General features: G+C 43.7%; 1 protein-coding gene across 3 annotated transcripts in view; it reads right to left on the bottom strand.

The window, feature by feature from the left end:
• Nucleotides 1-359: 359 nt before the first annotated feature.
• SORT1 (sortilin 1) overlaps nt 360-13501 on the bottom strand; it is a 70927-nt gene continuing 57785 nt past the window's right edge. For 2 of the 3 annotated variants that reach the window (XM_012648536.1, XM_012648537.1), the window contains exons 12-20: nt 11397-11499; nt 10556-10724; nt 9795-9985; nt 7325-7514; nt 4320-4436; nt 3284-3392; nt 1788-1894; nt 1377-1500; nt 926-1182 (exon numbers count right to left, since the gene is read on the bottom strand). In XM_012648536.1, coding sequence (XP_012503990.1) covers nt 1168-1182; nt 1377-1500; nt 1788-1894; nt 3284-3392; nt 4320-4436; nt 7325-7514; nt 9795-9985; nt 10556-10724; nt 11397-11499 — 1125 coding nt within the window. In that variant the 3' untranslated portion in view covers nt 926-1167. Of the gene's footprint in view, nt 1183-1376; nt 1501-1787; nt 1895-2404; nt 2504-3283; nt 3393-4319; nt 4437-7324; nt 7515-9794; nt 9986-10555; nt 10725-11396; nt 11500-13501 lie in introns of all 3 variants that reach the window. The other variant, XM_012648535.1, reaches the window with a different exon arrangement.

The raw sequence follows: 13501 nt of genomic DNA, 5'->3' as shown, positions 1-13501 counted from the left end.
CAGCCAAAATTTTCATGCCAACAAACTACTTGGCAAAGCTGGGAAATAGGGGTGAGGACAGCCTGGTAATAAAATTATGATGTTTTAAGAAAAAGTCTATAAATCTGAAAACATCTCTAGTCCTGGCTCCATGTATAACAGCAACCCACGAGGAAGCAGATCAGCAGCCACCGAAAGGATTCAACAGGAGCCACAGGTGAAAGGGGGATGGAAGACTGCGGGGCCCCAGGGCCACACCGTGCACTCAACAATCAACTCTGGGGAACGGACCATTCAGCCTGGGCACACTTCCAGCCCAGCCTGTACCCTGTCCTTGAGCAAGTCCACTGGCCTACACGCAAAGCACAGCTTGAAAGATCTCAGAAGCAGCAAGGATTTCTCCTTTAATAGGTGCTAAATCTAGTCAATTCTCTGCTGCTCCCTTCTTCCTGCCCCAAGTTAAAAATATTGCCCTGTAAGTTTTCCTGATTTAGTGTGTTGGAAGCACATGGTTAAGTTAGTTGCCAAAGGGCAATTAACAAGGGTATTGCCTAATTAAATAGGGTCAATGAAAAATCACTGTGGTCTATGGTCCCTAAAAAAAAAAAAAAAAAAAAAAAAGGAAGCAGGATCTGTGTGAGGAGCTGGTGTGCAGTGTTCTTGGAGTAGGGCTGTCCCCAGATGGAGAAAAGCTGGTTAGGCTGTGCCAGCTGCTGCAGCCTCTGTCTCATTCCTGCAGCTGCTTCATGTTGCCAGCAGAGCCCCGGGACAGCACCAAGTACATTGTGAGAGCTGATGCTGGAATTGGCAGATGCCCTGGGGCAGGTGCCATGCAGAACAAGGGTGGGGTTAGTGAACCAGTCCCTTTGAATTCCATTTCATTTCCCTTAAAAAGCAAAAACAAAACCCCCCAAACCTACACTTTGCAAAAAGACAGAACTTGAAATAAAAAGTTAAAGAATTTAAATTTTCCCCCCTCTTCTTGGAGCCAATTGTAAAAAGTGCTCAGGGTTCCCCACCCCCACCCTGCATTTCTTTCGAGTAGGTCCTTTTGGCTTTGATGGAAGCAGCAGAAACAGAGCTGGGTCCCTCGCAATGGGAAATTTATTTCCCCAAGTCGGAGCCACAGGGAGTGTAAGAGGTACTGTGGTTCTACCATCCGTGCTGGGTCCCAGCTCTTTTGAAGAGCTATTCCAGAAGGTCCTGAAAAGAAAGACACGCACCATATTATTGACAGGCTACAAAATTCCTATTTTGAAAGCAATCACCTAGTATCTGGACTTGCCAAATCTTATAGTCATTGTTGCCTTTGCCTCAGTTGTATCTTGATCATAAATAAGAGAACACAGACTTTTTCTGGTATTTGTGGACAACCCCTCACAAAGAAACAGTCTCACCTCATCTGAGTCATCATGATAACCACTTTTACTAGTGTGGGAGGCTGTGTCCAAAGCATCCACACCATCCACGCCGTTGGCCTCTGCATGCTGCTGCAGCACAGAGTATCGATGCACCAGGAACCTGTGAATGGAGACGGCTTTAACCCTCACGAGGTGAGCAGGGGTGCATTTCTTACAGGACTGTGGACCTTCCCAGTTTCATACACTCACGGAATGAGTCACAGACACAGGAAGCACAGCCCATAGTTAGTTGACATATGAAAAATGCAAGACATGAGATCTGGGCCTGATTTTTCAAGAACATCACTTCAACTACCTAGATTTTGCCAAGGGCAGACTCGACCATATGCCCTTGGCTGGCTTTCTGGTTTGAATTCAGTACCTTTGATTGACTCCCATGTTCCTTACCTTCCTCCACAGACATACTTCTTCACAATGAGCACTCCTGCTATGACTGTGACTAGCATCAATCCCACGATGACCAGGATAATTGGAACAGAATTTGACTTGGAATTCTTGATAAATTAAAACATAAACAAAAGCTTTTAGGCGTGCATTCCAGGACAGCATTCAAAACAGCCACTCATGCCCCTCATTTCTCTGTGAATGATCTGCAGTCCCAAGGCACTTAATGATGGTACTTTTCCAACCCCCCAAGATGAACCATCTCAATGTTACCAGGAAAATATCACAGCTAGTAGAGGGTAATCTGAGCTCCCACTGCCTTGAGGCTGCAAACCAAGTGGCTTCAACGTCAAAGTTATACTAGAAGCCTTGGCAACTGCCTAGATCGAATACGGCAACTGTTTCACATTACCACCGTTCACAGGTCTCGGAGCTTAAGCGTGGAGCAGGAAAGGGACACTGTGATAATGGGCTACATGATCCACAACAGGGCCACTGGGAAGAAGCTATGTCAATGCTATATCAGGCAGTCCATTATATGACACCAAGATTTACTTTTTTAGTTAATTGTGGGCATGTTTTTACAAATAAGCCTCATCAGATCATTGCATGTGACCTACCTGCTTCTGGGTGGGAGATAGGGAGTGTGTGTTTTCAATGTATCCAAGAGGAGGCGGAGCTGGATTCTGGGACAAGCTGTGTCCCTGTGGGCGGGAGTCCTGTGCAATCACACACACAAACACTCTGAGGACAGCCACCAGGAGTCCAGGGCAGGGGTGCAGAGGAGGAACTTGTCCCCTTACAAATACACACACCCACACACTCTGCTCCCATTGCCTTCTTAATCCCACCCCTTGTCAGTCTCGAGTCCCTCAGAACAGCAGAGCGGAGGACTGCAGATTGTCCGGCGCGACCTCTCACGTTACAGATTAGGAAAGAGGGGCCCGCAGTTTATCGCGCCAAGTCATGCTGCTGGTCCAGGGCTTCTTTATCAAGAGGCTTCCTCTTTACCATATCTCCAAATCCCAGCTAGAGAGTTCAGCGCTACAGATGCGTAAGCATAACTTGCTTCTAAATTAAAACCAGTCCACGATTACCACAGTTCAGTCTCTCCTTCATCCACGCTACCTACCATCCAGTGCTCTTCTCCTCTTGCGCAGAACTCCAGGTAGGCCCTTCACAGACAACCTTCTTGAGTCTTTTCCCTAAATGACTTTGAGCCTCAGAAATTCCCACAACACTATGCTTCTAAGACTTTTATAGCTTTACAGAATACCATTCCCCCATCCCCAACAACAAAAGGGTTTTCAGGAGGATGAGCTTATCACTGGGTTATGTGACTCATCCTTATCCCATCAGTTTCTTGTGTAAAGGGAAGCCTGACAGAAGTAGTTTGGCCACTCGTATCAGTAACAAAATTCTTGATGCTATACTCTGATTTTTCCTGGCAGAACACAAAATCCCACTTGGACCTAAACACTAGATCTATTTTAACATACCTGCTTTTCTGAACTCAAAAAGTTGCTTGTGCATTTCTTTTTCAAGTCTTTTACTTCTCGAACTGGATTCACCCCACCTTGGCATCTGTCTCCTGGAATTTTCCGGTACCTAAAAGGCAGAGAAGATTTGTTAACAGAATACAAGGACGTATTCCTGCATTCTTGCCTATTTCCTGGAAACAAGATTTGAAAAGCTGCCAAAAAGCTTCTCATCCTTAAGTCATTTTTCAGGCCTGGGGAGATGTCCACGGGGATGTTTTGGGAGTATTTTGTGTAGTTTCAGGCCTTGAGCAGACTGAGCATCTCTGTCCCTAGCTGTCAGGGACATTCCTGCCCTTTCTACCTCAGAGACTGTGCCAAAGAACTGTGACCCAGGAAAAGCTCATTAACAAGTGGTACAAAAATGGGAGAGGGGAAATGATTAAGGGAGGGAGGGAATGAGCCTCCTCTACAGCAGCACTGCCCCATATAGTGGCCATTTAAAGTAATATTAATTAAAATGAAAAATTAAGTTCCTTGGTTGCACTAGTGTCTATAGCCACATGTGGCTAGTGGCTACCACACTCAACACAGCAGATTATGGAACATTTCCATCGCCACACAAAGTTCTATCAGATGGTGCTTTTCAAGAGCGCTCTACATTGAGGTGGTGATGTCATGCTATCCCCGGCCTGCCCTAAGTTGAGCGAGATGAGGGAGGGATGGACGTTCAAGGCAAATGGGACTGCTTTTCTCGTTCTACCTATGGGCCTCTTGCCTCTCCTCTCCACCTGTGGGCGGTCCATGGAAGGCAGGGGTGAGGGATCCAGTTGAGCTCGCTCCCTGGCCTTCTGCCTCATGGCATTGGAGGGGTTGAGGTCCTCTAAGGCAGCAAGCATCCCTTGGTTGTGGTTATGCCTTGGCAGCGGGGAGGGGGCATCCCACCAAAAAAAGAGTACTCTAAAATATTGCTCAGATCTCTGTATAGAGAAAAGCAGCTTTCATTCTGAGCAATGACGATTCACCCATCGTGATAAGGGAGAAAAAGCCATCTCACCCATTTGTTGTCAGATGCTCTTCTCTTCCGTACAGACAAAACTCTAGGTCGTGGCCCTTCAGTTCTGGCTGTTCCACACATTTGGAGTCATTTTCTGGACGGTAGTAGCCAAAATCACTGCAAGAGTCAGCCAATAAAGCACCTTTCAAAGTTGCTGAAAGACAGTAAGTGACTAGCAACAAAGATTTTATGTGGGGCAGTGGATGGCTAACATCACAGTCCTGGTTTGCTAGAAAGCTGCTCAGGAATGCCTGCGGCAACACTGAAGAAGGTCCATTTAGGAAAACAGACATGGAGAGGGCATTATTGAGGGAAAAAAGTTTATGGGTCAGGCCTAGTAGATTTAGGATGAGCTAGAGCCTGAAGGCTGTGCCCTGCAGACAGCTCAGGCACAGGGAGGGGACCGATGCAGCCTGCAGTGGAGTGGGGACCCACACAACTGAGACAAAGAGGCCACAGAAACAGCAGCAGCAGCAGCAGCTCTAAATTCAGGGATCCTTGGCAATTCTTTCCTTTCCCTCCAAATATCACTATCATGCTGCCCTTGTAGTATATGTCAAACTTTTCTTTCTTCCCTACTTTTGTGCCTCTTAGCTTCTTAGACTGTACTTGCTCCCAGTGTGAATACTTTTCCTGCCCTGCACTCCATCCTATCTTTCCACAGTGCCGCCCACTGCTCTCCTTTCTATTTTCCCCAAAGAAACAATGTCCTGCCCCCTCTCCAAGGCTGGCATCCTTGGCCCCACTCTTCCTCCCTGTCCTAGGACCTTGCTTCATTGACAGTATGAGAGGGACAATCAATCTCTCCCACTTGGCTGGTGGCTTCTCCTTAGCCTGCATATGTCTCTACCCTAGAAATTACTTCCTTGACCCTCATTTCCCTTATTAGCCAAATTTCTCAAAAGAGTATTTTTTACTTGTCCTATTTTACTCATTTATTTTTTGTTCCATGCATTTTGGCTTTAACCCCCTCTGCCACCTTGAAAATGAATGTCTGAGCCCTCCCTGCCCCCATCCCCACCCCAGGCTCACTAGTCCTCAAAGCCAGCAGAGCCCTCTCTGGTCTCATTCCCCTTGACTGCCTGTTCTGTGGCATCTGACACACCACTGTGCCCCTACCCACCCTGGCATTGGCAAAGCTGCACTCACTGTTTCTCTGGCCACTACTTGCTCTTTTTGGTGTAATTCGTTCTCTTGCTTTCTCTGTATATGCTCTCCCTTACTGACCACAACTACTTGTGGTTGCAAATAAAACTTCCAGGTTTTACCTCTCTTGAGCTCTAATCCTCTATTTCAAACATCTGCTGGATATCACCACTTAAATATGCTGACAGAACTTCAACAGAATAAAACATTCAAAACACATCGTGTTTTCTCCGCTGTGCCAGGCCCTCCTTATCATTTCCACACATTATCCATGACACTACCTTCCTTCCCAACATTTCAGTGGAAAATTTAGCCTGAACATCCTCTATCTGGACCCTACTTACTTCTTTATCATGACTACTGCGACTTCCCCAAGGGCCTATCTTCGAGAACACCCTTCTTTCATCATGCTGGTGGGTTTCTATGCTCACAACAGTCCACTAGCTTTAATGACCTGCTTTCTCCCTATATGTCCATAATCAACCCTACCATTTGTCAATGTTCAGCTGAAATGCCACCTCTTCAATGAGACCTTTTTTGATCCATCTCCTTTTAGCTCTAGATGAAATCTTCTCTCCCTTCTCTAAAACCCCATGATACCTACCACCTTCTGTTTTGCAGCAAACTGTCCATTCTCACTTTGCAATGTCCTGTGCACAGCAGGTAGTCAATGAATATTTGGGGACTACATAAATGCTGCTTGTACTTCAAGGCTATTCTGACAAGTAGTTAGGGGAGAAAGTAGAGAGAACAAAAGATGTAGAAGACACCACCCCTCCAACAGCAGGGGGAAATTTGAGTAAGAATTTTAGATATTCAATCCAAAATTTCTAAGAGAGTGTCTCGCTCATAAAGGACCCACTCCCCACGCAATGTGCTGCAGCACGAAGGCTTTGGAGCTGAGATGCCAGCTTCTCCTCCCAGCTCTGCCACTTCCCACAGGCAAGTTAGTCATGGCCTCTCTGTTATGAGATTAATGTAAATTGCTTAGGACAGTGCCTAGTACAGACTTAGTGCTCAATAAATATTAGCTGCTATCATTACTACCATATTAGTATCAAATAAAATATGCTCTCAAGGATTTGGGGGAGCTTAATGGTGGAACCGAACCTATAAATAATAATTAAAACATATTGAGTACTGTCACAGGGGCCTATGAGATGTAGATGAGGGAAAATGGGGGAAGGCTTTAACGTGGTGCTATCTGAGCTAAGCAGGAATTCACCAGGCTTGGGGGTCAGCAGGCAGCGTGGAAAGACTTCCCAGGAAGAGGAAGCACACGTGTGATGGCATGCGGAGCAGGAGTGAGGTAAAGAGCCTGCACGTGCGGAGTCGAGGAAGACAGAGAACCCTTTAGAGTTTTACAGGTTTATCAACAACCTCCAGCCCTACCGTAACACCAAGGCAGTCTGAGTACTATTTTTCCACGTGGAAATAGACAAGGGAGGACCTCTGCCTACGCCACATACAGATGTGAGCCGTGCAGGAGGAGCCACACTGGGTCAGACCTGCATTTTGCTCAGATATGTACTGTGCTGTCACTGCAGTTTGAGAGAACATGACATAGGGGGACATGATCGCTATCTGCCTGCCTTCTTTGTCCAAATCTTTCAGGATTCACTTTACCTCCTGTATCTTTTGTAGGTAACACGTTATAACATTGTATAAGGTTATATTATCTGTCCAATTATTAACAACTTTGGTTTCCTTTCTCTGCGCCTCAATTTCCTTAATAAGAAGCAGCAGCTTGCCACTCTTGGAGAAAAGGATTCCAATATTTTTTAGCCCTAAAAGATGACTGGTTTTCACCTCCTCCAACAGGGAAAGGAGTGACAGAGGGATCTGAGGAATGCTGATACCAGAGAAAGTCCTCCAAGGAACAGAGACAGATAGAGGGTTGCTTGGTCACAACATAGTCTCGACCATTCTGACAGACAGACGACTTGCGTAGCCGTAGGAACTGTTCTTTATAGCCCAAAATGCAGCCATCTTCATAATCTTCAGGGTCTGTAGAATGTGCAAGCCATATGGTATAGTCCTTCTCTTCACCTAGAGGACAGACAGACTGTTCAGAAAAGTGCACAGCACAGAACCCACCCACGGGAGGCAGCTGCCAGGCTTTGGGAAGAACAAGGAGATGGAAAGTGGGAATGTCTGACTCAACCTATTGCTTCATTTTGGAACAGCAAACAAAAAGTTACATTAGTCTAGAGCCTACCAGCAATTGCACTTCTTCCTGCCAAAAGAGGATTCTTTCCATCTCAACATCCATTTGAAGATTAGGAAAAACCTTATTTTGAAGTGGGACACTAAACAGAGAACCTCTCCAGGTCCTTCCAAATTGAGAGGCTGCCATCTGTGTGTCTTTCACACCTATGCCCTCGGTAAGCAACCTTGATCAGGGGTAAGCAACCAGAGGTTCTCCATTTAGGGTCAGGAAGCTCTTTGTTTAGGACAAGATACTAAACCAAGAGCACAGGTTCAATTTCACCATGTGTTAGTTTACTTCAAACAGAAGGGAAAATATCCTCTTTCTAGACTTCTAACTCTAGTTGACTGGCTCTCAAATGCAGATTGTTAATGATGACAGTTTTTGGCTTAGTATGTCATATCATTTACTCTTGGTAAAAAGACTCAAAGGCTATGACCTAAAGATTGTGGATTAGGTTTTTATCCTTTGGGATATGAAGACCAGCACAGAGCCTGTTAAAGAGCAGGTGCTTAACAAATCTTTTAATGTTGTTAAACTTTAGGGATAACTGTAGAACCATCTGCTGAGGGGGGAACTCATAAGCCAGCTCCTTTACAGACTATTTAATGAATTTAGATGACAATGATCCTCAGGTATTAAGTCATAATTAAACATCTTGCAGAAAAGTAAGGTCCAAACCAAGAGCTCTACTTCCTTAGGAGTCACTGAGCTAACATGCTGAGAAAATGAACCCATAACACAGTCTAATAGTTAGGACTAAAATTTAATTAAAATGTCTTGAAAATTTAAGTCTTTTATTGTATTATGCCAACACGTAACTACGGGTCACCTTTTCTCCAGATTTTTTCTTTTATTCTCCATATTTCTTAGTGTAACATCAGCACTTTTGGCATTGAGGTATTGGTTTGCTTGTGATGCTTTAGAAATACCATGCGATGAAGTCCTTTTCTGAAGCTATTTTCTGGGCCTATAACATGTCTTCTAGTCTGAAGTCACAGAACTTTGAGGTGGTCATTGTGGGCTTCATGCCTGCCCAATGGCCATTCTAGAGCCTTACCTGTGTGACTGACATTCACGCTAAAACTTTGCATGAAAACTTCCTCACTTCAACATTTCAAGAGGTGACACAATCAATTAGATGCTCTTTGCAACATACTTTCCTCTAAAGTTTCCTTTTATATTTCTACTGTATTTCCCTAATCAGGGGTGAAAAGCCCAGAAATGTTATGAAATAATTTTAGACAAACACATGCATGCAGTGTTTTTTTTTTTTTTTTTGAGACAGAGTCTCACTGTGTTGTCCAGGCTAGAGTGCCGTGGCGTCATCCTAGCTCACAGCAATCTCAAACTCCTGGGCTCAAGCGATCCTTCTGCCTCAGCCTCCCGAGTAGCTGGGACTACAGGAACGCACCACCATGCCCAGCTAATTTTTTCTATATATTTTTAGTTGTCCGATTAATTTCTTTCTATTTTTAGTAGAGAGGGGGTCTCGCTCTTGCTCAGGCTGGTCTCGAACTCCTGAGCTCAAACAATCCGCCCGCCTCGGCCTCCCAGAGAGCTAGGATTACAGGCGTGAGCCACCGCGCCTGGCCCAGTGTTCTTATAAGTAGGAAAAAAGTCTAATAAAAGAGATATCTAACAGTGCAAAGCTATACTGTCCTATATGGTAGCCCTAGCCACATTTGGCTGGTCTGAATTGAGATTTGCTATAATATACACTGAATTTTGAAGACTCAGAAGAAAAAAAATGCAAAATATCTCATTAATCATTTGTAATATTGCTTACATGTTGAAATGATACTATTTTGGATATATTAAGATAATTCTATTACTAAAATTAATTTTACTTTTCTTCTTACTTTTATAACGTAGCTGGCAGAATAATTTAAATTACATCATGTGGCCCTCATATTTCTCTTAGGCAGTACTAGCTCCAAAAAGGAAGCTGCTTTTCTGATACCATTCTATTACTTGATAACCTACATGGAACATCCTTCAATCCCCTTTCATATGTGTATGAATTTGCTTATTCCAGCTAAAAGAAATTAAACTGAATTGATTATTTAAGAAAATGGGCTTATAAGTTTCTGGTAGAAAAGGTCAAGGGAGACACTCACAGTTCCTTTCAAGGATATCTTTAAAATCAATGGTGTAGGAGACCCATTGGCTGGTCAGGAAAGATTCTGTGAAACCCCAAATGCTGATATTCATGGACCTAGCTCCAGGTTCTGAAGCTAGGCCAGTGAAATAGATGGGGTCCCCGGTGAATGTGTAGGTTTGCCAGCATTGACCTTCATCTGTGGAGAACCTGAAACCACAATCAGAGAAGGATCACGACAGAGGATCAATGAGTACTGGGAACATCAGGAAACCACTCTTGCACTTTGATCCCAACCCTCATCTGACAATTATTTTAACTTTTAATGTCTCCAGTAAACAGGACAGGGAAAAGGGATTCATTCAGAGCGAATATGAAAGTAAATATCTTTACAAAAATTCCTCAAAGGAAAGAGAGGGTAGTGACCCAGGTTAAGAATGGGCTTCTAAATTAATAAACTCAAATTATTTTATAAGAACTTGCACTTAAGATGCCATTTCCAATCCAGAGAGCTTGAACAATTCCATAATATTTTTGTGGAGAGAAGGAAGAATATTTTTAAAAAGTGACAAAATGTGCTAGCTAGAGGTAGGAGGAGGAAAAAGCAATGCCATTTAATTTGAGTTGCTCTAAATGTAACCCCTTCTAGAACCTTCCTTACAGTTTTGTAGAATGCAAAAATCTGAATCATGGTCAGTAACATCCCCATAATAAACTGAAGAACATTCCCACAGTTGCCCTCTGCGCAGATAGTGTGTGTGGAGCTGAGCTCATGCATACTTAATCACATTGATAGGACGGCTGCTGTGCTCAATGGCCACGATGATGCCTCCGGAGTCCAGGATGGTGTAATAGTGGGGTCCTTTCAGCATCTTCGCCCAGGAGTAACCCCCATCATCTGAGATGTACACATCTGGGACCATCACTGAGATGGCATCCCCCACGCTACCTGCAACGTAATCCACCATCTCATCAGCATAAATAGGCAATGAAAGAGAGGATTTACTGATGGGAGAATAATTTTGAATGAATTTATTCTATTTCCCATCAGGCTTCTTGAAGTAAAAAAAAAAAGGCCACCAAAAATCTGGAAAAGGGAGAAGTCATGTTGCTCTTTCTGATGGGAATCTATGAAAAACCCTAAGTATTTATTGTTATAATGAAAGAAATTCTACCAAAGGAATGTAAAAGCCATCTACAGTGGTTTTTCTTCTTTTTCTTTCTTTCTGTCTTTTTTTTCTTAAGAGACAGTGTCTCGCTCTGTCACCCAGGCTGGAGTGCAGTGGCACAATCATAGCTCACTGCAATCCACAACTCCTGGGCTTAAATGATCCTCCTGTCTCAGCCTCCTAAGTAGCTGAGACTATAGGCACATGTCACCATGCCCAGCTAATTTTTAAACTTTTTTTAGATATAAGGTCTTGCTATGTTGCTCAGGCTGGTCTTGAACTCCTGGCCTCAAGCGATCGTTGCTCAGCTGCCCAAAGTGTTGGGATTACAGGCCTGAGCCACTGTGCCCAGCTTATAGTGGTTTTTCTTACAGGGTTTAAAGCCTGCGGCTGAGTCTTAGTGTGCTCAGCTGCGGTTCCTATTGGTGGTGGTGAGTGGGAGAGCGCCGTACCATGAGCGATGACTATGCCTACGGCATTAGGTTCTGACAGTGGAGCCATCGGAACGTTTAATTTCTGGGAGATGCTGTAGGAAGCATGAATATGAAGGCTGCACTGTGAAAAGAAACCAAAGCTTAGATTAAAACCAAAGGTACAAATTCTTTACTTATCTCACAGATCTCTTCAGATAAAGCTTTTAACTTAGCCTGGACCTCAGTAGAATAATCTTTTTTAAAGAATTGTAAAATACAAATTTCATAAAATTTACTATCCTAACTATTTTTAAATGTACAGTTCAATAGTGTTAATAATATTCACACTGTTGTGCAACCAAATCTCCAAAACTTTTTCATCTTATAAAACTGAAACTCTTTCACCTGTTAAGCAATAGCTCCCTGCCTCTTCCTTGCCTCAGCCTCTGGCAACCACCATTTCACTTTGTGTTTCTAAGACTCTGATTACTCTAGATACATAAGTACAATCATACAACATTTGTCTTTTTGTGTTTTGCTTACTTCATTTGGCACAATGTCTTCAAGGTTCATCCATGTTGTAGCATATGTCAGAATTTCCTTCCTTTTAAAGACAGAATGCATAGTATCCCCTGTGTGTGCATGAGCACGCACACATTTTATTTACCCATTCATCTGTCAACGGACACTTGAGTGACTTCTACCTTTTGGCTATTGTGAATAAAGTTGCTATGAACACAGGTGTGCAAATATCTTTTTGAGACCCTGCTTTCAATTCTTTTGGATATATATACTCAGAAGTGGAATTGCTGGATCATACGATAATCCTATTTTTAATTTTTTTAGGAACTGCTATGCTGTGTTTTATAGCAGCTGCACCATTTACATTCCCACCAACAGTGCACAAGGGTTTCAATTTCTCCACATTCTCACTAATACTTTCTTTTTTAACATATGTAAGGAGATACCTCATTGTGGTTTTGATTTGCATTTTCCTAATGATTAGTAATGTTGAGCATCTTTTCATACTTCTGTTAGCCACTTGTGTAACTTCTTTCGAGAAATGTCTACTCAAGTCCTTTGCCTAATTTTTATTCAGGTTATTTGTTTTTTTTTTGTTGTTGTTGGTGAGTTGTACACTGAATGGTATACTTTTTTTTTTCTTTTTTGAGACAGGGTGTTGCTATGTCACCTGGGCTAGAGTGTAGTGGCATCACTGCAACCTTAAACTCCTGGGCTCAAGTAATTCTCCTGCCTCAGCCTCCCAAATAGCTGGGACTACAAGTGTGTACCACCACACTTGGCTCATTTTTCTATTTTTTGTAGAGACAGGGGTCTTTTGCTTTTGCTTAGGTTGGTCTTGAACCCCTGACCTAAAGCCATCCTCCTGCCTTGGCCTCCCAGAGTGCTAGGATTACAAATGTGAGCCACCATGCCTGACCAGTTGGATACTCTTGATTCTGAAATGTATTAGAATATTTGGAAGCAAATTATACAATTATTTTCTCATATGTAATTTCCTTATTTTATTTTTGCATTACACCAAAGCCTCTGACCAATGTTTAAAGTATGACTCAACACAAACAAACTTAATGAATACCTGATATACTTCAGACACTGTACAAAATGTGGTAGTGATTCAACATAAGATCCAGTCCTATCTGTAAGAAACTATATCAGAGGGTCCAGGCCTGCCTCCATAGACCCAGGCTCCAGGCCTGCCCCCAAGGCCCCAGGCACCAGGCCTGCCCCTGTGGGCCCAGGCACTGGGCCCACCCAAGTGGACCCCTATGTTAAAGCTGGCCCCTGAAAACACAGGTTCCAGGTATCCCACCTGTGGACCCCGTCAACAGACCCACCCCAGTGGATGCCAGCACCAGGGCTTCCCCAGCAGATCCAGTCTCTAAGCCTACACCCACAGACCAAGGTACCAGGCCCACCTATCTGCAGACCATGCCAGCCAGTGCACCCAAAATCTCTGGAGGTGTTGCCTGGTGAAGGGCTTTCCCTGTTGAAGCCAGTCTACAAAGGACCATGTGTGTAAGGACACACATAAGCTGAAAGTAAAGAGACAGATGAAGATATCTGATGCAAATAGTAAGCAAATGAGAGCAGGGGTGGGTATACAGATAACAGACAAAATA

This window comes from Propithecus coquereli, unplaced genomic scaffold (genome assembly GCF_000956105.1).
Source record: "Propithecus coquereli isolate 6110/MARCELLA unplaced genomic scaffold, Pcoq_1.0 Scaffold289, whole genome shotgun sequence".
Lineage (NCBI taxonomy): Eukaryota > Metazoa > Chordata > Mammalia > Primates > Indriidae > Propithecus > Propithecus coquereli.
Note: the sequence above shows the minus strand (reverse complement) of the source record. Positions and strands in the feature narration are given on the sequence as shown.